General features: G+C 36.9%; 1 protein-coding gene across 1 annotated transcript; it reads right to left on the reverse strand.

Moving 5' to 3' along the window:
* Positions 1-3,710: 3,710 nt before the first annotated feature.
* On the reverse strand, positions 3,711-26,299 carry LOC124403342 (gap junction delta-2 protein). Its single transcript, XM_046877034.1, has 2 exons — positions 25,044-26,299; positions 3,711-4,865 (listed from the first exon to the last, which is right to left on the reverse strand). The coding sequence occupies exons 1-2, from the start codon at positions 25,112-25,114 to the stop codon at positions 4,022-4,024; spliced, it is 915 nt and encodes a 304-aa protein (XP_046732990.1). The 5' UTR covers positions 25,115-26,299; the 3' UTR covers positions 3,711-4,021.
* Between the last annotated feature and the right edge of the window lie 1,467 nt (positions 26,300-27,766).

A 27,766-nucleotide genomic window follows, 5' to 3' on the forward strand; every position in this document is an offset into this window, starting at 1 on the left:
ATATTTTCTTTCATTAATTCTAGCTAAGAAATATTTAGTTATACAGAAATGTTCCTTATGAATAATATCCAAACATTTTCCACAAACTGAAACGACCTTTAAAAATGTGATGCTGCAAATCTTTTGTTGCTGTTGTTGTTTTCCACTCCAGTGACTATATCTTAATTCAAGAAAAAATGGCTCGGGTGTATTCAATTGAAATCTCTATAGATCTCTCCTTATAACATTTCTAGATTACGAGAATTAGTGTATAATGCATAAATTTGCTCTTTGTATTGTTTATGGCTTATAATTGAGATTCATATTACCACTTTACATTACTACTATTGATTAGTGGTGTAAACTCTTAGACAGATGAGATCTATTATAAAACTAAAGTAGAGAATAATCTCACACAAATGCAAATCAGTGAATGCAAGTCAGTTCATTAATCTGAAATATGGGCAGTTTTGTCATGTGTTTGTCGTCTCGGCTACAATACTTTTTTAATATTCGGTTCAGTTTGCTGAAATACTTAACTGGGTTCACGTTTAGACCTTTATTCACTAATTTAATGGCCGCTGTTCTGAAAGTGCCTATACAGATGTATGAAAAGGCAATAAGATTGCAACCTTAAAAATTCTGAATCTTGTGGCCAGAAAAGTGCACAAAATGTGTCATGTTTTAACAAAGTAGAAAGACAAGCAGGACCAATTTCCTCTGTACTGGCATCTATTACTGAGTTTAGTCTCCTTGTCAATTATTTTGCAGATTGCAGCACTTAACATTAAAAAACTTTAAAAAAAAAAGTATTGTATATAATGTTATTTCTGGTTGGTACATTAGTGCTCTGAAGTGTTGGTGTCTTTAAGCAGACGTAAGCCAATCTGCATAATCATAAGGGTATGTATGATTTTCAACTAATCAGCAATCAACAGCACTGGATAAGTGCGATTTAATCAATCTGGACTATCTGGTGGTTCCTGCAGACCAGGTTGAGAAACACTGCAACAATGAAAGTACGCAGAACATCAATACACAAGCTGAAAGAAAGAGGAAGAAAAAAATGAATAAATAAATCAAAGGATTTGCATAAATTCAGCTTTTCTCTTTGTATATCAACACTGATAAAGGTAGTAGAAGAAGAGACCGGGTTGAGGAATTGGCTTTGATCACAATCAGCTGAGAGAAAGCTCACTTAGGGAAGAAGCTAGTTAGACTTTCAGTGTTTCTCTAATAATAGTCCGAATACAATGAGCGTGCTGATATCTCGTCTGGCTGGAAAGGTAATGCCCTTCAATTAGGGACATGAAGGAATAAGAGAGAACAATTAAGCCAATAAGGTGCTCAGAATAACTATTAATAAATGGTCGCTGCCCAGTATAATGAAAAAAGCTTTTAAAAGCTTCAAAAAATGTCTTCTTTCAGGTTAATGTTATTTTAAAGGCAGTTCATTAGAAAAGAAAAGAAGGCAAAGCATTTATTTTTTCAGCTAATACTCATTCGGGTTAAGTTTGCCTTCTGTTAAGTAAAATGGATTTGTATTATGCCATTGAACAACAAATCGAAAAATCGATGTTGTCTTTTAATTGAACTGATTTTGAAACATATTTTGGATGCTGAAGAAACATGTTCTCACACCAAATGGTCACAAAACGACGCGTTCGCCAGGATCCCTTGACGTCACCTTAAGACGCACTTTGTACCCCTTTGGCGTATTTTTTTACAAACAGAGATTCCCACAGACTTTGACTTTTTTGGTGTTATTTTTTAATGTGCAAGGATTCCTATAGACTACAATAGAATTTTGGAGTCTGCGTCGTTGAAATTTGACGTGTTAGGTAAGCAGACTGCCCCGAGGTAATATTTATCTAGCTCTCCAACTGATTTTAGATTTTTAAAGTGCCCTCTGTGAAACAGTATTCAGCAACACATTCTCACTCCCAACTAACCCTAATCCGTTCTCACTAAACCTAACCTTAACCCTAAACGTGCACGTAGAAAAATGATGCCAAAGGGCTGACAAAAAGTGACGCAAAGGGATCCTGATGAACGTGTCCATATGTGACGAGTTGGGAGTGAGAATGTGTAGGAGAACCAGGAACATCATATTTAATGTTGAAGACTTGTTCTGCCATTCACTCCTTTATTTCTTTTCATTTCAATCTTCTCCTGGCTCCTGATCATGAGCAGAAGCACGAGTTATGATAATTATTATAACTGCAGCGTTTGTTGCTGCAAAACAAAAACAGCTTGTTTTTTCTCAAAAAATCTTGTATATGAGAAACTCCAGAAAAAGAACATGTGACTGTTATCTCTCTTTCTCTCTCTTTCTCTTGAGCTTTTTTTTACCCCCCTCTTCAACTTTCTCCTGCCAGTTTTCCGTCAGTCTGTGGTTTATCTCCATGAATACGCTAGTTCTCTGCACTGTTTTATCACTATCTGTAGAGTGCATTCTTAAGCACTTGTGCTCAAGTGATGATTTTATAGACCCAATTGTGTCTCATTGAAATATTAGCTCTGAGTGTGTACATATATGTGTGTGTCTACGGGTGTGTGTGTATGCATGTGGGCATAAACATGGGACACCTTATACCTCACTTTAACCCAAAGGGATTATCAGTGGATCAGACCAGATTTGCACACACACACTCATACACACACTAAATGTACTCAGTACTAGCAAATAAGGACACTAAATGTGGAGTGGCTTAAATTACTGTCATTCCATTCCATCTTTATCTCCACTAAAGGCTAAAAAGTTGCTTTAGAGCAGCTGAGCTTGTGCGTGTCACTTCTTATAGACGTAACCCTCCAGGCTGCCTCCGTGTCCTCTACACTCTTGTCTCTTTGGCTAGCAAACTAAACGAAATTTAGCTGTAAGAGCATTAGCAACCAACTCCTTCCCATTGTGAGTGTTTTATAGTTTTCTCTTTGGCTTACTCTTCCTCTCCCTCCATCTCTCAGCCACTCTCTCTCTCTCTCCCTGTCTCTCTGATGAGGAAGGTGCAAAGTGTACATGCATGATTCCTTTCTTTCTTTTCCTCGTAAAAAAAAAGGCATGCAATTCAAAAACACGCCACGGAACAGACGAAAGCTAATAATCAAATAACAAAAGCTCCGTCACAACAGAACAACACATTTCAGTTGCACAACAGAGTGTGCTTTGTAAACATGCCTTTTCCAAGCGTCATACCCTTTTTTTAAGTTTATAATAAGATTTGTATATAGGAAATCTCTGAATAAATAATACTCCTCATCCAATCTCGCAGTTAAGCTAAATCGAACTACTTTTTATAATGATTTGGTAGCTAAATATCAAATTATACATTTATATAAAGTTGAAATAAAGTCATTTAAATTCATGGCACTAAAAAGTATCGCAAAGTATCATTTTTTTACTCATTTCTTTGCATACTTTTCTCTTACTCTTCTTAATCATTCAATGTACTGTAGGGACGATAGACAAACAAAGACAGAGGACATCTTGGAGCAGGGCACTGCGATATAAAGGTGCCATCATGACGTTTACATGAAGTAGAATGGGAGAGAAGATAAAGAGCGAAAAAGCAAATTTTTGTTGAATATCTGTCTAGATACCTCCACGTTTTTATCTCTGACTGATAAGAAAAACGAGCCTAAACCACAAAAATACAGTCATTTTCTTCATGACAGTAATACATGGCAGGAACAACCCTCTCCTGCAATCTCGTGCAATCTTTTTTTTTTTCTTCCAAAATACAAGACATTGTTGTTCCTGTAGCATGTTGCCGTGGAAGTCCGTTAAATTGACGGCTCTTCCGCTCTTCTGCTGTCTCCCAGCCCTCGTATTATCCTTGAGACTCTCCAGAAACAAGAATCTCCAAACGCATGCTTACTCTCCTTTTCGCACTCTTCTTCATGCAACACCACACATCACACTATCTAACATATGGGAATGAAGTGGTTGGTGAAAATGGGGTTTGGTTTGGTAAGGCTACTTTCTATCCCTTTCTATCAGCTTTCCACCCCCGATTCCATTTTAAAAAATGATACCAGAGGATCAAACGTAAGCCGACTCGCTGGACTGGGTCCTGCCCAGGTTTGGAGGCTGTGACAGGTGTGCCATGTCCTTTTTTCGGATCTCACAGATGGACTTGCGCCGTGCCTGGACCCCCCGGATGGCCGTCTTGATCTTCCTCCAGCCCAGATGGTTGAGCTCGGCCAGGTTGAGAACAACGCAAATGCCGCTCACGGCAAACATAAACACCAGGAAGACTGTCTTCTCGGTGGGGCGTGACACATAACACTCCACTTCTTTGAGGCATGGATAGCGGTCGCACTCAAAGATCCCTGGTACGCTGAAGCCATACAGGAAGTACTGGCCTGCCAGAAAGCCGATCTCCAAGGCGTTACGGAACACGACCTGGATGACGTAGAAACGAGAAATGCCTTCTTGCCGACGCACTTTGGAGCTCTTGCTGTGGGTGAGGCCACGTGCTACATTAGGGATCTCTTTGACCTCGAGGCAGTCGGGTTCATCTTTGCCCCCGCTGCTGTCTGGGTGTTGCACGAGAATGCCGTTGACGCTGCGCACTTTGCGGGTGCCTTCTCGACTGTAGTCCTTATCCATCATGGGGTAGAGGAAGGAATAGCGGCGGTCTCGCTGTTTTGCTGATTGGTGCACAGAGTAGGTGATGAAGCACAGACTCGGGGTGCACACCAGGATGATCTGAAAGACCCAGTAGCGGATGTGCGAGATAGGGAAGGCCTTGTCGTAGCAGGCCTGGTTGCAGCCCGGCTGAAGCGTGTTACATATGAACATTGTCTGCTCGTCCTCGTACACCGTCTCGCCCACAATGGCTACAATAAGGATCCGGAAGATCACGACGACTGTCAGTAGAATCCTAAAGAAAAAAGGGGAGTGGGTGGAAAAAAATATTAATTAGAAAACCTCATGAAAGCAAAAAGAGGCTTCCTCTGACGTACATCTTTTCACTCATATGCTAATTAGCCATGTTTGTGCTATTCAAATGGTGCTTTTCTCCATGCTTTTCATGGCTGTCTCAGCTCGTTTTTAATAAAGAAGCCTATTTTTACACTCAGCCACTAATTATAGCAGTGCCTTCTGTGCCACTAAACCCTGTTTATATGGGTGAATTTCATCAGCGAAATTTCAGAGCAGATGTTTCATTTCATTTACACATGATTGCAAGCAGTTCTGTTCTTTTCCCATATAGCGATGTGTGTGAAGCCCACCTTGATTCATAAGTGCATACAATTATTTTTGAACATGGTTTAAATTGAAAAAAAAAGGAAGATCATCTTTGTAATGTGTACAAGGATGGTCAGTGCATCCACTTTTTATACATTTACAAGAGTCTGAAAGCATTTATTCATATACCAGTATCCCCATTAGTTTTAAATTGAAAACAATAAGCAATCTATATTCATATAGAAATTTTAGAGTGCAGTTGGTTTAAACAGACAATTCCTTTTAAAAAATGTATTATATTACTTATTTTGGACCTATCTTGAACAGCGCCACCAATGGTCCTAAGTAAAAATACACAGAATGGTATGGAGTAACAAGAAGAAACAGAAGTGATTTTTTGTTCAAGCCAAATCGGTACATTTATACACAGAATAATAACAATAATAATATTTATTAGAAGCATGACATGAAGCCAGTAGAGCTTACAAACTTAAGAACTAGATAGATAGATAGATAGATAGATAGATAGATAGATAGATAGATAGATAGATAGATAGATAGATAGATAGATAGATAGATAGATAGATAGATAGATAGATAGAGCACATTTTATTATTATTATTATTATTAAACTAGAAAACATACACAACAATAATAGAGGTATAAAAAAAATTAATTGAGTTAGCGCAGTGTCACTGTGGCTACTGACTGGGGGAGTGAATGAATGAAGGATGGAACAAATAAAAACATTTGTTAAAGTATGATGAAATAGGTAGTAACAGTTAATGTAAATCACACACACACACACACACACACACACACACACACACACACACACACACATTCACACACATATGTATTATCCAAATGGGGTCTAACAAATTTAATTCAATTTTTCAATTTATTTATTTTCAGTTAATCAATTGAATTTGTGCCAATTTAATTGGTTACTTTACTTAATCAGTATAATAAATTGTGTATTTGATTAATTTAATTTATTCTATTTTATTTTAATGAAATATTGTAAAATATTATTTGATATATTATTTGAACAAGCAGGGATTTTATTTAAAATGATTTTAATAATGTAAACTGTTGATGTTAACAAATGTCATATATATATATATAATACACTGCGTTAATAAAAAACGACAAGCAATTTTTTGTTTGCATTTCTAAACTGTGCCAAAATTGTACCAAACCGAGACTTAAAACCGAGTTATATATTGTCATATTTTGTTAAGATTTATGTCAAGCTATTAATAATCATTATATTTTAGCCTTCCACTTAAATATCATAAACATCTGTCAATATAAATGTACAATTCAATCATTTTTTACTTTTTTTCTTCTTTTTATTTGTATTAAAAGCCGGTGCTACCTGTTGTTTTGGTGCATGTGAGTGCAAAGGTATTTATTAAACATTATAATTCATTTGGACAGCCCTTTTGCTTTCTAATCCGAATCATCGTGGATTTGCATTCGAGCTGTGTGGTCACAGAGGCCAAGGAATAATCTGCATCCAATCATACATGCTTGTCCAGTATTGATTGTCCAGTTTGAATGTTTCTTCCTGGTAGACACCTGAGGAATGAGGAATCCTTTATAATTCTGCAGATGTGTACAGTTGCAGAGACAGAAGGATGGAAACATGAAAGCAAGAATGAAAGAGAAATCATTTATAAGGTATTTATGCAGGGATGGAAGTGCATGCACACCCACACATACAAACACACACACACACACACACACACACACACACACACACACACACGCACACACATGCACAGGGGAGATTAAAAAATGAAATGAAATGAAATGGGAAACAAAATCTTATCAGAAAATGAATGATATAATGCTTCCATGTGCAAACATTTAATCTGTACTGGAACCGGTAGAGGGTTTCTTGTATTAGTAGATGTTTTAATGCCGTCCAATAGCTGTAGTTATTCATGACACCCCCCTTTACTCCTTCATTTCATGATTGTTTTTCCTCATGATTTCAAGTGTGCGATCATTTATAGCATTTTGACCAAAAAAATGAATTGTATCAATGTTAATTAACCACTGAATTTATCCTGTTCATTCTTTTATCTATTTCAGTACCTATACACAAGACAGGTACTAGTTTATTATTCATTTAACCAAAAGAAGTCTTTAGTAGTTCAGAGCAAAAAAAAATCCAATAATAAGCATAGTGAAATCTCTTGCTCTGACAATTTACTTGTGTGTGTGTGTGTGGGGGGTCTGGGGAATTGAAGCCAGTCACCCTGTAGCTACTTAGTCAAGAGAAGCGAGGCAATATGAGTAGAGTAGAGAGGGAGTTTGGAGGATTGGGGGGGGGGGGGTTTGGTACCCACAACTCCATCCTCTTTTGCACCCATCTCTCTGCGCCTGTTGCCACGGCAACAGCACAGGGCAGAAAGAGTACAGGAGAACAAGAGAGCGAGGTCGGCATGAGCCGAAGCGTTTACTGTATGAGATAACGACCAGGCAATTGAATGACCTGCTGTTTTTTTTTTTTTTTAAACCCACCAGCTGCAAGAAATGGTGGTGAACGAGAATCTGCGCACCTGACATCGACTCATTTATATCCACAAATGAGTTCTATGAAAGCACGCAGGATTTAAGACAACCGCTGGCACCCCCCCTTTGTGCAGCCACCCATGAAATGAAATTTTGTCTCTCAAACTCGCCATCCCTCAAAGGCAGCGGGGTATTAAATACAAAATGAAAGATATAGAAATGTTAAATAAAACAAAAATGCTGAAATGGGAGCTTAACACACACTAATGGTGTTGGATTTACAATACAGGCCAGTTGTAGTATTGTGGTGTTTATGACCATGCTGTCGGTGCTTTGCCCCAAAAATGCTTTGCACCATTCCTTTGCTTTTTTAATGCAATCCCCTTGGTATGCTTGTCCGTTTCTATAAAGCACATTGAAGGAGTAAAAATTTACCACCAAATCAGAAAACAACAAAAAATGCAAGCGAAAAAAAACAAACTCATAGCAGCACCACCAAAAAAAAATGCAATCAAAACTACAACAACAAATTCAGATACACTTCATTATGACCTCAAAACAAAAAGGAAGGTCCTTATTAAACATGACATGCGCTTTGCTGACTGGACATGGCATGACTATTGTGATTAATATCAATTCAGTTTAATATCTTCACCATTCATATTAATGCTATGAAAAATTCACTTACAGTTGTGTTCAAAATTATTCAACCCCCACTGAAATTGATTGTTTTGGTCGGTTTGACATTGATTATGATCATTCAGTCATCCTGCTTACAATTAAATCAAAGAGGCACGTGTAGGTCAGACAAATATAACATAACATTTATAATGAAATAACCACAAATGTCTTTTCTGAGCTCACATCATTATCAGTTTTATTCAACCCCCAAGTGACATTCAATCTTAGTACTTAGTACAACATCCTTTTACAGTAATAACAGCTTTTAAACATGAAGCATAGCTTGACACAAGTGTCTTGCAGCGATCTACGGGTATCTTCGCCCATTCATCATGGGCAAAAGCCTCCAGTTCAGTCACATTCTTAGGCTTGCGCACTGCAACTGCTTTCTTTAAGTCCCACCAGAGGTTCTCAATCGGATTTAAGTCTGGTGACTGCGATGGCCACTTCAAAATGTTCCAGCCTTTAATCTGCAACCATGCTCTAGTGGACTTGGAGGTATGCTTGGGATCATTGTCCTGTTGAAAGGTCCAACGTCTTCCAAGCCTCAGGTTTGTGACGGACTGCATCACATTGTCATCCAATATCTCCTGGTACTGAAGAGAATTCATGGTACCTTGCACACGCTGAAGCTTCCCAGTACCTGCAGAAGCAAAACAGCCCCAAAGCATGATTGACCCCCCGCCATGCTTCACAGTAGGCAAGGTGTTCTTTTCTTCATAGGCCTTGTTCTTCCTCCTCCAAACATAGCGTTGATCCATGGGCCCAAACAGTTCTAATTTTGTTTCATCAGTCCACAGAACACTATCCCAAAACTTCTGTGGTTTGTCCACATGACTTTTGGCATACTGCAGTCGACTCTTCTTATTCTTTGGGGACAGCAAGGGGGTGCGCCTGGGAGTTCTGGCATGGAGGCCTTCATTATGCAGGGTGCGCCGTATTGTCTGAGCAGAAACTTCAGTACCCACATCTGACAAATCTTTTCTCAGTTCCTCAGCAGTCACACGGGGACTTTTCTCCACTCTACGCTTCAGGTAGCGCACAGCAGTCGAAGTCAGCATCTTCTTTCTGCCACGACCAGGTAGCGTTTCAACAGTGCCCTTTGCCTTGAATTTGCGAATGATGCTTCCTATGGTGTCTCTTGGTATGTTTAACATCTTTGCAATCTTCTTATAGCCATTGCCCTTCCTGTGAAGAGTAATCACCTGTTCTCTTGTCTTCCTGGACCATTCTCTTGACCTCACCATGTTTGTAACCACACCAGTAAATGTCTAGAAGGAGCTGAGTATCACAGTCATTTTAAAGCTGCCTAATTGGTGCTTATTAGGCTTTATTGCTGCTCCCTGATATCCACAGGTGTTTTCAATACCTGATTGAAAACACTTCATTGAACCTCTGTTCTTCAGAGTGGTAGTCTTTAAGGGGTTGAATAATTATGTCAATGAAGAATTCACAAAAGAAAAATTTACTACTGTATTACAAAACTAATTGATGTCATTTTAGTTGCATATGGTTCTTTAAGAAGTCCTTGTAGGATTTCATTCTGAATACAATTACAAATGTACACTAAATTCCCTAAAACCATTTACAGCATTGGGGGTTGAATCATTTTGAACACAACTGTATTATATATTATCCTTCCCTCATTAAACTAATGTTTAATGTAGCCAACAGGCAATGAGCACATAACGCTGAATAAAGAAAATTGTGTTTTGGGTTGAGCTGTTTTGTGTTTTCACACAATTCCAGGATTTTAGGATCAATCCTGAGTTTGAGTAACTCTCTTCATGGAGTTTTGCATATTCGGTATTCTTATGATGTGCCTATGTTGGTTTATTCAGATCTCTTAAAAAAAAAATACTAGTAGGTGGTTTGGATATACTATGGTTCCATATGTGTGCAGTTATTCAAGAATCTTAATGCGGGTTGATACATAAAAATACACAAAAATATGTGGACACAACACACATATGTGATGATTAAATATCCCATTCCAGATGACAGCATTGCCATTGGGTTTTGTGTCTGAATTAAGACACATTAGTGAGATCAAGCAATGTGGTTGATTGAAGAACCAATGTTCTAGTTCAACCCAAAGGTCAATGATGTTTCAGATACCGAACCCCCCTCAACCAAGCGTACACTTAATGTATGGAAAGAAAGTGTGGAAGGGTCCATCCTCGTCACTCCCAAAGCATCTCAGCATCTTCATCTCTGCTACCTCCAGCTCCAGCTCCTGTCAACGCCACTGTCTCTAATCCATACCATGTAGCAGATTCTCTTGTGGAGGTTCTCATTTTCTCTCCAAGTCACTGTAAATTTCCGATGGGTTTTATGGTTTCTTCCCAGCTCCCCAAAACATGCCAGGCCAGATTGTGGATTAGATTGATGAATGGGTATATATTTACATTTATTCATGTTTTATGGATCCACCCTGACTAGTATTAAGTGGTTATTGATCATGAATGATCAGAATAATGAATTATAGAATTTAATTCTACGCTAGTTTTCTTTTGGGTTTGCCACTGTTTATTGTTTGCATGTGTTATATGTTAATTTGGATGTAAATGTAAATATATGGTAATTAAATGCAGAGATACTGTAGTTTAATAGATGAACTAGTCTGGCAGTCCATACGCTTCTATGTAAATATGTAAATTACCTGCTTAGATGTGTTACTTAATAAATAAGGTTATAAATGCTAATAAATAACTTTAACAAAACTGTAAAATCATGCTCAAAAAGCCACAAAATAGTTCCTTTGGTTTCATGGTTGACTTTCTAAAGCAGAACAGTGTATTTTCTTCCTCATTTGTCACTGAGTGATACTAAGCAAACTATAGTGTCCCTGTTGTTCATCTGCTTGAAATAATTGACTTTTATGCCTTACTGTGCTACACAGATTTCCATCCTCTGGCACCAAACCCTTTTGCCCTTGTTTTTCAGGATGTGACTTTGAAAAAAATAAAAGCTCCAGGACAGTGGAAGGTTCGCCATAATCCAGATTAATCCACACCAAATCTGACATGCCGTTCTGATAAGAGCCATGCAATAATGATTACAATCTATAAGCTTTAATGTATTTACGACCTTCAATAAGAATAAAGAAATGTTACAGCAGTCCTGGTCTCTAGAAAGAAATCTGCCCTATTATGTGGTCTTTCATGATTATTTTACAGATCTACAAAAAATCCCATATAGTATTGTATATAGATCTGGAAATGTTATTAATCTGAAAAGAATAAAGTGAGAAATTCTGTCAACGTGTTTACGTGGGGGAATTTGTGCGTGTGCTGCAGGTCATGCATTTCCAGGTCATTTTCAGTGCACCAAATGACCTGTTTGTAGTTCAAAACTCCCAAGATTCCATATTTTCTGTTTACATTGTAGATCAGGTGCTTAAATACATATCTTCCCGGCCAGAAATCCATAGATAGAAAACAATATACGAACTGTAATATATACGCTTTTTTTTTTTTTTCATTTGCTGTCAATGTAATGCAATGTAACATAAAATAGACCATTTTAAAATGTGAAATAAAATAATAAAAAAATCACCTGGCTAGAACGTAAGCAGTGGAATTAATTCTCTAATGTGAAACCACTGACATTCAGCAAAATGACAGCTTCAAAATAGAACTTGAACGGATTAAAAGACTAAACTGACTATACTGTACATTCATCTGCTACACTTACAGCAGAGTTTAAGTTACTTAATATCCAGAAAGATTTCTGTACTTTATAAATTAAATTTCATAGTTAAGTATTTTTATAACACGAAATATTATTTCCATGATACACTGTGGTTACAGGAAACTCACTGACAATGATGTTTAGTGCTAGTCTACTAAATAGTCCTAAATCTAATTTATTTTTAGGATATGATTTGCTTTCATACTTCAATTAATAATCTCACATTAACACTATATAATTTCCCTAAATGATCATAATAATAATAATAATAATAATAATAATAATAATAATGATGATGATGATGATGATGATGATGAAGATTAGCAACCTCATCACCAGCATCATGATTAGGGGACAAGCCTACAATTTCGGGACCTTGTGCTCATTTCAGGACTTCTTTTAACAATATGCTCCCAGTGAACCTCTGTTTACTGCAGTTAATATTGTTTGCTTTTACTCTATGCTGAAAAAAAATCATTGGGTCAGTAAATATGAAAAAAAAATCTGATTCTGTAAAGATCTATCTATCTATCTATCTATCTATCTATCTATCTATCTATCTATCTATCTATCTATCTATCTATCTATCTATCTATCTATCTATCTATCTATCTATCTAAATTTACATCCTGATTTGTGCAAAGCTTTTTTGTGTCTATGTTTTTATTGTTAAAATCCCCATTCAAACAAAGCATAACTGATATCGGTTGGCTCTTACTGACATCTATAAAGAGTTTGGAAATAAGAGAATGCTACATGTTCAAGAGTATTATTTATTTCATGACAGATTACTTAAGCTTTTGTGTTTGTCTGCCTTTGCGAATGTGTAAATGCGTGAGTCTAATTATTGCATTTTACAGAACTCTACCTGCTGCCACTTGGCCACAGAATAGTTCTGATACACAGATATACACTTGCTAGTAAATAGCAAATTGTATTGGCACAAATAATGTGTGCCAGCAAACAGGAGGATAATTGTTTAATACCATGTAAAAGTGTGTGTTTGTGCTAGTCTGCGAAAACTGTGAGGAGTCTCCTGATACAGGACTTTCTGGTTCTACTACTGAGTGCTGGGCATGATTTTCACTGGCTTTAAATATAGATGCTGCAGAGTTCTCTCTCTCTCTCTCTCTCTCTCTCTCTCTCTCTCTCTCTGTGTATATGGCTGACCATCTGTCTGTTAAAGTGTTGTGTGTTTCTGTGCATATGAATCACTTGTGAGTGTTAGTGTTTATAGTGTTTCAAGCCTGTGTGGGAGCTTGTGTTTGTTTTCTGCTCGTGCCTTTCAATGCGGCGATCATCTGTGTATAAGATCTCTGTCTCTCTCTCTCTCTCTCTCTCTCTCTCTCTCACACACACACACACACACACACACACACACGCACGCACGCACACACACTCTCCAAGCTTTACCACTTAGTATTTGTATAAAATATAAATCACTTGTGTTTATATTAAGAATATACTTAATGTGTTTCTTTGCAAATTTTATAGTCTGTTTAGTTCAATGGCATTCACATATTTCCTCACTTTGGCTCACATATGCAACACAGTGACAGCCTGTAGCTCTGAACACACACATTTTTATATTTAAAGAATAATACACTTGAAGACAGTTATGGAGCATCCAGAAAGTATTCACAGCGCTTTAATTTTTCCACATTTTTTTTACATTACAGCCTTATTCCAAAATGGATTAAATTCATTATTTTCCTCCAAATTCTACAACCAATACCCCATAATGACAACGTGACAGGTTTGTTTTAATCTAATTTATTTAAAAAAAATAAAATATAAATCACATTTACATCCTTTGCCATGACACTCAAAATTGAGCCCAGGTGAGTTTCTCTGTGGAGAAAGGAGAACCTTCCAGAACAACAACCATCTCTGCAACACTCCACCAATCAGGCCTGTATGGTAGAATGGCCAGATGGAACCCACTCCTCGGTTAAAGGCACATGACAGCCCACCTCGAGTTTGCCAAAAGGCACCTGAAGGGCTCTCGGACCATAAGAAACAAAATTTAAACTCTTTGGCCTGGATGTATAATGTCTGAAGAAAACCAGGCATCGCTCATCACTTGGCCAATACCCTCCCCACAGTGAAGCATGGTGGTGGCTGCATCATGCTGTGGGGATGTTTTTCAACGGCAGGTACTGGAAGACTATAAAGGATTGAGCGAAAGATGAATGCAGCAATCATCAACTTCCTTGATGGAAACCTGCTCCAGAGCACTCTGGACCTCAGACTGGGGCGATGATTCATCTTCCAACAGGACAATGACGCTAAGCACACAGCCAAGACAACAAAGGAGTGGGTACGGGACGACTTTGTGAATGTCTTTGAGTGGCCTAGCCAGAGCCCAGACTTTAACTTGATTGAACATCTTTGGAGAGATCTGAAAATAGCTGTGCACCGACGCTCACCATGCAACCTTATGGAGCTTGAGAGGTTCTGTAGAGAGGAATGGGAGAAACTGCCCAAATATTGGTGTACCAAGCTTGTAGCATCATGCTCAAAAAGACTTTAAAGTCTTACTTTAAGACTGTAATTGGTGCCAAAGGTCCTTTAAGTACTGAGCAAAGCCTGTGAATATTTATGTACATGGGATTTTTTTTCCACAAATGGCTGGAAAAGTCAGGTGTTTTAATAGATCTGGTCCATTTAGTTTATCTGTAATTTTAAATATAATTTTCAGGCATCAAAAGTGAATTGCATCTGGAACACTCCTGAACAGTAGCTTTGGTCCAGATTGTTTGCAGCTATGTCACTGTATGAATGTGCATTTATCTATTATTCATTGAAAATGTTATGTTATAAATAGTATAAATAATGGCTAAAACAAGTTTGAAATTGGCTTAGATTTAGAATTGAATTCCTACACTGAAATAAGGCCAGGGTTTAATGAATAAACATTGGCAGTTACTGGTTGATGCAGTGACGTGCTGTAAACTTTATCAAGTTCCAATTCAATTTATCATATTAAACTCTAATAAATAACATGATGTCAAGATTAGATTTTTGGACAATATGTGGTATAGACAAAACCCCCAGATGTGTGACATGACTTGCAATTAATATTAATTTAATTTCATGTTTATATGAGCACTTGTTGTCATCATTGTTTGCCAGTGGTGCTGCACTTCTCAATACCCACACAAGTAAGATGCTCTATAAGAAGCATTTCTGTTATAAAAAATAATATTGCACAAAAAACACAGACAGAATACATGTACAGTATGATCATGTTAGACTTAATGCCTATTTAGAAGTTCCTCTGAAATACACCTCTGCTTTACATTTTTAATTGAGGAAAAATATTCACTATTAAGTCTGAAGCTGCCATTTTTCTAATAATATTAAAAGGTGAGTAAATGCCATATAGTGCTGGATTTTGTGCATTTTATGTTAGTTTCTTGCAAAGTTGAAATGCTGAGCAAATTTACCACACCAACAAACCCAGGTTCTTCGTTCAGTAATGACACTGTGCTGAGGGTTCTGGTGTGAAATCTTTTAAAAAGTGTAAACAACATAAGCATAGCTCTATGACAATTACACTCTGAACAGAATTTCCAATGTTTTTATTTGGAACATAGCCATCCTTTGAACTAGCCAGTTTGTCAACAGGCCAAAAGCTAACATGCACTGTATTAGCGGTTACTACATTTTAGCTAGATAATTTTTTTGCCAATCATATCATGAAAACTAGCATAAAAGGATCAGAAAAGACATGAGCAAGTGAATTAGAGCTTGCTAATCCAGTGACTAGCTTCTAGCAAGATTACTTAACCAGTTATCTAATGTTAGCTAGCATCGAATCTTCACAAATAACCTATATTACATGATTTAACAGGTGTGGTAAAATATTAATGTAGGTTATTTGTAAAGATTCGATGCTAGCAAACATTGTAAAGAAATATATATATATTATTTCTTTACAATGACTCATTATTAAGAAAGCAAAGGTTAAGGCTTAAGTGCAAAAATGCAATGGCTAATTGTAGGGGTGGTTAAAAAATATCCAAACATAGCTAGGAGACATATTTAATGTTTACTTCTAAAACACAATATGATCTATAAGAACATTTTATAGCCTTACTGCATAATTAAAATATAAATGAATTCCCCCTTTCAGAACCCTTGTATTAGTTGTAGAGATTTACAGCAGTATCTGTGTGAATGTATAACTCTGGTAAACCTGACACACATTCTCAGTTCCTGTTAAGCGTTTGGCCTCAGTGTGCGCTCTCGCCCTAGAGACTAACAAGGTCTGAACACAGTACGTAAAAGCTTTCTCTCTATCTCTCTTAAAAGCTTGTGTTTTTTTTCCTTTCCACATCCTTATTTAAACCCATTTATACTGGACGTCTTCAGGGCACACATCTCCACTGATTGTTTACATGCAGTCTTTAGTCAACGGTATTTCTAAATTAAGATATATTTCTGTATAATTCAACCTTTCAGCTATAGGACTACTTTTTCTTTATAGGGAAGATATGTGTTACTAATAAATATGTAGTTAATACAATGGACTATGGATCTCACAAATCCTCTGAATAAAGCATGGGTAACATTTTGTACCTTTTGGATGCTTTTATGACTCGTGAGCCATTTGTTTAGATTACATGTACATACATATACACTATATGGAACCCAATATTTCCTAATAAACCACTTTTTTTTTTTTATTACTACAAACTTGGAGGCACACAATTGGATGAGATGTCTTTGGATTTGGCATTAGATTGTTTCTTTATTCGAACTCGGAGACTCAAAACATTTCCAACATTGAAAATGATAATGATAATGAATGTTAAGGTAAATGACATATAAAACACAGCTGTGTAGCATTTATTTCAGAACAACTTATGTGCATGTTTCATAATAGCAAAACATAAATTAAACCTATAGAAAACACCACTTTTGAATGTCCCTGACCACTATAGCTACACTTTGGCACATATTCATCAAACTATTTTAAAAATCATTACTATTGCATTGTCATTTGAATCCATTTTCAAGATGTCTTGTTATCTAAAATGCTTCTAAAAACTTTATTAGTCATAGATTGTTTGAATATCCCCTCTCATTTTCCCCTCTTACATGAACATGTTCACCCTATGAATAAATTGCAATAGTCCACAAGTCACATCTTCAAACATCTGAATTTCCCAGTGATCATAAGAAGAAGATAATAAGTCCTCCTTTTTGTTTCCCTTTATTTATTTATTTTCTATTAAATGAAAACATTACTTTGAGTGGAAACTGTATATCAAAATGTAATTTGTTTGTACCTACATCATTAGAATTTGCATATGCTTAAAGGTATATGCTATTAACATAGATGCTAGTTAACTACATTTTGTGTATTTCTATAAAAAAAAATCACCCTCTTACTTATTTACAAAAAAAAATGGTATGAAATGGCTTAATGCATTTTTGGAGATGGAGATGGATTTTCTTAGATTCATTGTACAATATTTTGTGTGAAATATAATTCATAATTTGAAGTGAATGTTGACGAAGTAAACTGATTCTGTTATATTTTTAGTATAGAAAGAAAGGATAGCAAAGGAGTGACACAAACATATAAATACATGTACCCAAAAAACTATAGCTAAAAAAACATGAATGTCTGATCATCCGACTGATAGATAGATGCAGTTTTATTGTTATTGCATAGTACAGCAACATAGTACAGGTGCAACACAATGCAGATAAATATGTAAGTATATGAACAGCATGTAATATATATATATATATATATATATATATATATATATATATATATATATATATATATATATATATATATGTATGTACAGCAGATAAATAAAAAGGCTATTGCCTTGATAGATAGATAGATAGATAGATAGATAGATAGATAGATAGATAGATAGATAGATAGATAGATAGATAGATAGATAGATGTGTGTGTGTGTGTGTGTGTGTGTGTGTGTGTGTGTGTGTGTGTGTGAAATATTAGTGCAGATCTATGTAAGGCACAATATGTGTAGAGAATGAGGGGTAAATACATTTATAATATGCAATTTTGTATTTTGTAACTGTACAGAAGTTATACATAGTAATTATATAATACTCTAAGAGTTTTGTAGGGTGATGATGGATGGAAAAAAGCTGGCCCTGAACCTCCTGGTTCTGGTGTGTATGTTTCTATATCTCCTTCTTGATGAAAGGAGGTTAAACAGTTTGTGATTGAGATGTGTGGAGTCCTTGATGATGTGAGCTCTGCGCCGACATATGCTGTGGTGAAGGTGCTCAATGGCAGATAGTTGGGTGCCAGTGATGCGTTGGGCAGTTTTGACCACCCTTCGCAGGGCTTTACGTTCACACACAGTGGAGCCTCCATACCATACAGTAATGAAGTTGGTCAGGATGCTCTCAGTGACGCAGCGGTTAAAACTCGTTAGAATCCTTAGGGACAGATGAGCATTTTTAAGACTCCTCAAAAGTACAGGCACTGTTGTGCCTTGTTATCCAGAGCTGATGTGTTCTGGAACCAGGACAGATCCTCAGAGATATGAACTCCCAATATTTAAAGCTGGAGACCCTCTCTGCCTCAGTTAAATTGATGTAGACTTCTGCTGTTAGATTTTCCAAAGTCCACAATAAGATCTTTAGTCTTTATGGCATTGAGGGTCAGGTTTTGGTGGAACACCACGCCACCAGGCTTCGGTTTTCTTCCCTGTAGGCCGATTCGTCATCGTTTCTGATAAAGCCAATCACGGTAATGTCATCTGCATACTTGATGAAGATGTTGGAGTTATGCAAAGGAGCACAGTTATGGGTGAACAGGGAGTAAAGTAGTGAGCTTAGAACAAAGCCCTGTGGGATGACGGTGTTTAAAGTGAGGGCTGAGGATACCTGTTTGCTCAACCTAACAGACTGAGGTATGTTGGTGAGAAAGTCTAGAATCCATCTGCAAGTAGAGGTCCAGATATCCAGGTCACTGAGTTTAGTGATCGATACAGTGGAGATGGCTGTGTTGAATGCAGAACTAAATCAATGAACAGCATTTTGATGTAGGTGTTGTTTTTACGCAGGTGGGTGAGGGCTGGGTGAGGACATCCTCTGTCGACCTGTTTGGGCGATAGACAAACTAGGGTGGATCCAGTGTATTTGGTAGGCCCACAGTGGGGTGATTCAGAAGTTTCTCAAAATACTTCATAACAATAGGGGTGAGTGCAACTGGGCGAAAATTGCTAATGGATGGAAGGATAGATGGATGAAAATCGAATTTTTATTTAAAAAATGATTCCAGGAAAATATTCCACTGTGGGTATTTGCCTTTTATATTCTTGTGTTTGTCAGCTGAATTTAATCCAAATACTCCACTGGTACGTGCCAGATTTTTTAATGCCATTTCAACATGCCAGAACATTCTTATTACAGCTTGTCATTTAAGAAGCGCTTTGCTGTCAACACTGATGCACAACACATATATTGTAGATTGGTTCACACAGATGTCTTGTCTAATTACCAAAAATGTTTCCAAAAGGATCCATATACTTTTCAAAAGATCTAATAAAACAACTATTTGCATCCTAATATACATTTCAGTTGTTATTAGTATTGCAGCAGTTATTTTCATGTAGCATTTGCTTGGAACAGGTTCAGAAGGCACATGTGAATGGGCTGTACTGTTCTTGTTCTTCATTTAATGGTGAAAACATAATGAATCGTTGCATATTTTACATTGTTATCAGTATGTTTCATGGTGAAGTTTGCTGTTACTATTTTTGACGGCAAGAGACTTTGGGGTAGAGATGTGCGTTGGTTTTAGGCCACACCCACTTTAGGTTTAAGTTTAAATATAAGATGTATACAAGTATATTTGGAGCGCTAAACGGATACAATTACTTTACTGATTTGCTATTTAACATCACTTTGTATGGTTCTTCATCATTTTGGGTTAAGGATTAACATATATCATAAAATCCAGGTGTTCTTTAGTAGAAAAGAATATCATAAGAAAAACACTTCAAGGCAGACTTTCAGTGTGGAATTGGAGTGATGTAGTCACTGCAGACATAGCAGATTGGAAAATGTTCATTCAGCTGATTGGTTCCGAAGCACCAAATCCAATTCCCAAGCAACCCATTTTACTGGTAGGAAATGTATATGTGTGTGGGGGAGTCAGGTTCTATTGATCGACACCTGCTTAATGCACTGACCCCAATCAGGTAAAGAAGAAAAGCCTTGAGTATTGTCATCCTGTTGTCTGAAACCTAGCACAAATGCTATTTAGAAAATGGCGTCCTTAAGAGATCATCAGTGAATTATTACAAGCCATTCGTTATGGACAGGTTAAAATCAAAGCAACATTGTTTGAAAGGCTTGGATCTCATCTGCAATGACGAATGGATATATTAAGCTCTCTTTTAAATAAACATGAACTCACAAAGGCCAACCTTCCATTTTAGGTTTTATAAAAGACCTAGAGTCCATTACAGCAACACAAAGTCTATTTACATACAAAAGTATGATTAAGCTGTTGTTTTGAACCCTAAGCTGACTAAAATGTTGTGTATCCTCTTTATCTTAGCAATCTGCTTTTTTCTAAAAAAATATAAACATGCAAAAACCATTATACTATTTATCAAATCCCTTATACGTATCATTTTACTAAGACATTGCAAGATTCTTGTACAGTATCACTTTTGCTTGAAAAAAAAAATGCTTTTCTAAGAACTGTCATTTATTCCTCACACATTTGTATTTATTTCGTTTGCCAATTCTTAGCTGAAGCATGCTCTTTCCCTAAAATGGAAAAAAAAAAAAAAACAGTTGAATCCTTTTCTTCTTTTTAGGAAGCTGAGTAGACTTAGCATTCAATTCCCTATTATAGACATAAATGCTCTTCAGTTTTCCTTCTGAAATGGTCTAAATCTCATCAGCACAGTGAGTCATAGCTCGGTGCCATGAGATTATCATATTTGCACATTCTAAAAATCTGCAAAACACAATTCTAATTCTACCCACTCCAAAAAAATACAAAATAAAAAATACCCCCTGCTAGACATAAAACGAAGGCGAGCTGCTATAAAAAGCCGCATTGCTAATTTTAGTCACAAGACTCACGCGCTGGTGATCACAGAAACCTGATTGCGTGGCCCTGAGGTGCAACTAAACCATTCTGTGTGTAGAATAACTGAATGAGATCTGTGTGCAGTGGAATCATTCTTAACCCAGGCGTCTATTCGCTTTGAAGCATAGTTAAGGTTTGAACTCACTGTGCAAATCAAGGTCATGATCGCAGTCTACTTAAAAGATGAAACGAGGCATTGAATGCGAAGGATGAATGCACAGACGATGGGGTGGCGATCAATGTTTCACTTAGCAGTGAGAATAACGAAGCATGCACGATTTGTTTGATTGTTATAGTGTTCTCTAACAGAGAGCCAATCTGTGAGGAGGGTTAGCTTGCAGGTGTTTTTATCAGCACTAACTATGAAAGATGTAGAAGTCTCGATATATTTTTTCTTATTAGCACAAGCAACATAGAAATAATGATTTAGAAATATAATGGATTGAGCCATGGCCTCAGTGCAGGAATATTACATGGGTGAGGAATACAGTTTAAAAATATGGTTCAGAAAGTTTGAGCACTCTCTATGCTTTGGAAAAAAAAACCTTTCAATAAACCCTTTCAGAATGAAGTGCTTTGATGGAGGCATGATGGAGTCATTTAGTACTGGTGTGTGGTATGTAGGTTTTAAATTCATTCATTCATTCATTCATTCATTCATTCATTCAATCATTCAGTCAGTCAGTCAGTCAGTCAGTCAGTCAGTCAGTCAGTCAGTCAGTTATCTTTATAAAGGAAACTCTTATTAAGACACAATATCTCTTCTTTCAGGGAATCCTAGTCATGTAAAGACAATCTGTACAAAGCTTTGAATTGTTTGCATGGCTAGCTTTACAGAAGTATGTGCATTCCCTTAAATCTTTAACAGGTGAATCTCATGTGGTTTTAAGCATTAAAACCTGGTTTTCAAGCATCTGTTTTAAAGAGTTGCATTTCAGTGAAAGTGTGCTCGAAAGTGACGTCACTGGCGAATACTTAATCGAAATCGAATGAACCAAAAAGTCTCAGGTGAAGCTTTGTGGAAGTTTGTAGAATTCTAGGGTTATATTTATATCAAGTTTGTAATCTGGCGTACCAGTGTAGAATTATTCGTCCGCTAAATGCCGCAAATGTAAATGTAAAAGTTTGTGTATACTGGAATATGAATGGGTGGGCTCAAGGAGTAAAAAATAAACAAATGATGTTCTACTGAATCTGACAAATATTATGTAGCACTACTTTTCTGGGTTACATTCTGATATTCCAAACCAACAAGAAACGACAATGTCTAAAGACGGTTTAACATATACAGTATCTTAATACAGTTTAATATACAAGAACTAGAATGTACACAAACGCAGGTTGTACATTGTAATATAGACTGATTTTCCAGAACTTTGCAACATACAAATATTGAAGAAACAAATCTTATCCACATCATGCCTTCATGTGAAAAAAATTATGAATTGTGTAAAAATCGTGAAAGAAAAGAAATAAAACAATGATCACATGAAAATTAAATTTTAAAAAATTGCATGAGAAAATACTAAAATGTACAAATCACAAGCAAAAATAAATTGAATATAAAAATGACATGCAAAAAGAAAAAATATGAAATTAAAATTGAAAAAAATCTCATATGAATTAAATTTAATGAGAAATCCAGTGAGAAAACAAATTAGACATAAAAATCGCATGCAAAAATTTGTCACGTGAAAAAAGAAATGATTTGTAAACATGCAAAAATAATTGATTTGTGAGAAAATATAATTTATATATTTAAATAAATTATCATCACATGAAAAATGACTCGTTAAAAAGTACATCTAAAAACAAACTAATCATTTGTAATTGTAATAAAGCATGGATGATAAAAACTTACAGAACATTGGCGAAATCACGTGACTACTTTTTTTGCACACAAATGTGGTTGCATCCATTGCTTTTGCTTTCTATTTTTATACAAATTTTTCTTTTCAAAGAAAATTTGTCTAAAAGCTGAGCTTGTGCTGTAACGTCTTTTAATATAATGCTTAGAAAGTTGTGCTTGCACTTAAGAATAAATGTAGTTATGATGTTATGAGTCCTTTACACACATTTTCAAGAGAAAGGTTGATATTCATGTCTCGTTTCCAGACTGCCTTTATATTGCTTGTGTAAATGACTAGCTAGCTTAGCAACAGTGTTCTCATGACTGCAATCATTTGAAAAGACAAATGATCGACTTTCAATGAAGCAAGCACGAAGTTCAGTTCAAGGCTCTGACACAACATACAGGGCCCTGGTGTAAATTGTATGATAATGAATGTTGAAAAAAATTTTATTGAAAAAAAATGGTGCAGTTTATAGAGCCAAAAATGATCTGTGACTTCTTATTTTATGAGGAGCTTGTTGTTGCTTAGTAACCACATTTCTACGCCGCCTGAGTGACTGGCTTCATGATCACGTAAATATCAGAGAATTGGAATCTGAAGGAAATGTCATTGAGAGAATACGCCCAGCTCTGGAGTGGACATATCCGTGAATGATTTGAATGATTCCTCAGATTAATCCTAGCGCTAAATCCTAGATCAAGCGTGTGATCTGATGTGGCTTCAGTTCTCCACTCTTAAAATTCCTACCTGTAATTACTTCCAGTTTACTTATCAGTCTTATTAAGTCATATAACACACCTTCTCGTTAGATGTCTATAGAAGCATTATGGAAAATAATTCTCTGGGGAATGTATACCTACAATTATATTGAAAAATTGAAAAATGAAAAAGTAAAAATCGCATACAACAAAAAGCAATTGAAAAATACCACAGGAAAGTAAATGTAATGTAAAAATTGCTTTAGAGAATGAAACAGAAAAATGACATCAAAATCCAGAATTGTGTAAAAATTACAGGTGAAAAGAAATGAAATGTAAAAACGTGTAACAAAACACATGAACGTAAACAAGTCATGTAAACAGCTGTCATAAATCGCACACAAATATATATTCGTATTTCACTAGTATGAATGCACAGTGAGGTACACGTTCGACTAGCGAAGGTAATTGACCTTTCAGATTAGACAACTGCCCGATATAATGCAGCTGAGTGATAGGAAATGAAAAGAAAGAACTGGCATTACAATTGATTACACAAGAAATGGATTATCTGAAGTAAATATTTGTTTGTTCGCTATATGTTTTATTTTGGAGATGCCACATTACAGCTGTAGTTGCTGAGTTCTTTCATATGGCAGCATTTACAGAATTGTACAAGAATCAATGTATTTGTTATAGGGAGCAAAAAATCAGTGTGCATATAAAATAATAATTGTCTATCTATATACATACATATATACATGTCTAAATAATTTCAATAATATTGAATTATATAAATAATAAAAAATAAAAAATAATAATTATTCATTCTGATCCCACATGGTCACATGAGGACTTACTTTATTTTATTTATTTAAACATTGAGCTTGCAGTAGTGTGTGTGTGTCGGTGCGCGCATCCGTGAATGTGTTCGCCTGTGTGTTTGCTGCCCTCATCCTATAGGATTAACTTAAAGCCCCACCAGCATATGATCACTCAGCACGTCACTCTCTCTGCCATAAGACACTGTAATGGTCCGGTGTCTACGCCAGGAACGCATTACAGTCTGATCTGTTCGAATTCATCGCCATTTTGGACTTCAATTGATAGGCATAGGTCACAGGTGAGAATGTTCAACCATTAAACATGCTTAGACAATGTAAAATATTCATTTTGGAGGTGTAAATGATGGAAAAGCTGGAAAAGTTGTGTTTGACCTTCAATATGGAATAGTGGAATATAGTCTGGTGCATTCTGACACATTTCTCACCCTATTTTCTAGTGCAAACTCATAGAGGTGTTCTTACCTCCCAATCATAGTAGAGTGCTGTTGAACAGCGGCCTCTAGGAGGCGTTCGAGGATGGTCCATTCCCCCATGGCTGGATACTGGAGGCATCCACCGAGCACTACGTACTCCTCGGGATCCACAAGGCTTGTTCTGTCTTTCTGGCAGTCTCTCTCTCTGGAGTTAAGCAGCAACAGGCGGAAGTAAAAGCGAGAAGAAGCAGACAAGACAATGTGGTCCTACTGTAAGGTCTTAGGGATGTAGAGCTTCTAAAATCCCATGATGAGAATGTGTGTCATTAAAGCGTGAACCCAAAAAAAAAAAAAAAACGCTGACCCTGGATGCCCTTTACACTTGTTCGCTCTCCTGTCCCTCAAGCCTTACACTACAGTTCTCTCGTCCTTATTTTCATCTGTCCCAATCCACCAGTAGGGCATCACACAATCCCTGTCAGTCACGGTGCCTCGTACACACGCAGAGCATTAGTTACTCCACGCTTATCCTCTTTCTTGTCTTTAGATGAGTCTATCCAGCTCTGCCGCATCTACGCCTTTATCTCTCTCTCCCATCCTTCATTTTCTTTTTTCTTTTTTAGCCCTCCATGCTTTTTTTCGACCCCTTTTCTCTCGGTGCTGCTCCCTCTGACCCTTCTGTCACTACCAGTTTCTCCTCCGGAGCTCTCAAGTCTTCAGCTTTCCTCTCTCTCTCTCCCCTCCTTCTCGCGTTCTCCACTCGCTTTGGCACTGTCACAGTGAGTGAGCGTGGCTTTCCTCTCCCTCACTCCCTCCCTCCCTCCCTCCTTCTCTCCCTCCAGCTCTCGCTCCCTGCCTCCCTCTCTCCCTATTCTATTGCTTTGCTCACACTCGCTTTCACCTTCCTCTTCTTAAATATGCTTCAATTGTTCATGTGAGAAGCTCTGATTAACTGGAAACATTTGCTGCTTCCATCTTCACGACATCCGCTTTCACCTGTTTCTGCCATTCATCATTTTTCACAAGATTCTTGTGTGTGTGTCCAGGAGGTTAGTGAGACGAATCACTGCTCTACACCTTCCTCAATCTCTTTTCATTTTATACGCCCCCTCCTGCTTTGATTTCTGCTACCTCTCGCTTCCAAATGCCATCCAAAGCATTCGGCTCCTCCTTGCACTCGGGTCTGCATACCTTCCCATTGACTGAGATGTGTGGAATGGGAGAAAAGGATGCAAGACAATTACAGCCTAGATGGCACATAATTTCCTTTCAAATATGCTGCTATTTAGGCACACGTGCATCCATTTTGGCTAAGAATAATAGATTTGGCTTTAAATTAAGGGCTTTCTCTGTTAATGAGAACAAAATAGAAAATCTGTACTCAAAACCTTATATATATATATATATATATATATATATATATATATATATATATATATATATATATATATATATATATATGTATATTGGTATTATGAGAAATCAAGTCAGTTCTCTACATCTACAAGGTTAAAATAAGAACCTGTGCTCACATTAATTATTCTGTCAAAGGTATTTAAAAATAAACCGTTACCATGGATACTACACAATCTTAAAAAGTATAAATACCAATTCTTTTTTTTTGCATATCTTTGCTTTAGTGTTGGAAAAGAGAATTTCTCTATTTTTGTACTATTCAGATATGTAGTGAACTGCAGTAATTAAAAATTATGTATGAGGTGGTATCAAAAAGTTTTGAGACTATATCTGTTCTAGCTCTGTCTCTTTCTCCGAATGTCCTCTCTCATACGCCTTAAAATGGCAGTAGAATTCGAGGGGACGGTCTGGCCCCTCAGGACAAATTCTCGATGCATGATGGAACAGCCCAGGCAATCCTTAAATCTGTTGCTGTTGACTGTTGCTGTCGATTTGTCCCGCAAATGCTGAAAAAGATGATGAGCATGCACTTGGTCGAGCTGCGGACCTGCATCGCCTTTTTCAGACATGTCTATGATGGGCTCTTTCACTGTGAAGACTGTTGCTTTGTCTCGCGGTCGTACCTGCACACCCCAGTTTCTCCCTAATGATGCTCAACATGAAGGACAGGTCAATCGCGAGTTCTTAGCAGATTTGACGCGGTGTTCCTTTTGCTCCTGGGTCAGCAGCTTGGGGACGAAATTGGCAGCAACACGGCGCATGTTCAAATCACACGTGAGAATTGCCTGGACTCTTCCGTATGACACACAGACAATGCCAGCAATGTTGATGATTGTTCTCCGATGATCATTATGCACAAGTTGCTGAATGGTTTTCACATTTTAATTTGTATTTGTACTAATGTGCGATTAAGTTGCAATTAAATATTTTAATAAATTGACAGACCTAATATTAATATGTTGTGACGACCAGTGTGACACTAAAACAGGGGGCAGCTACCCAAAATTCTTTACTTTAACTTGAGTAAAATAGTACAGTGAGTTCTCTAACTTTGACCAGAGTATTTTAATTATTTAATTATATTAAATATTTATTATCTGTACTTCTACTTAAGTGAAGTATGTGTGTACTTTTGCCACCTCTGTCTGCGGCAGATTTGCCCAGTTTCATAGAAAATTTCACATTTGCTCTTTGTTCTAACTTGCTGTCCAATATGGTGACTCGTAGTCAGAATAGCACCAGTTGCACAGCTGCCGATGTACAAAAGACGATGTCTTTTGCCACACTGACTTATAAAGGTCGGTGCTGCCTGTGACTGTGCGTGCAGTCTTGTGCTGCCATCTGTTGGCGTGTAAC

This window comes from Silurus meridionalis, chromosome 20, assembly GCF_014805685.1.
Source record: "Silurus meridionalis isolate SWU-2019-XX chromosome 20, ASM1480568v1, whole genome shotgun sequence".
Lineage (NCBI taxonomy): Eukaryota > Metazoa > Chordata > Actinopteri > Siluriformes > Siluridae > Silurus > Silurus meridionalis.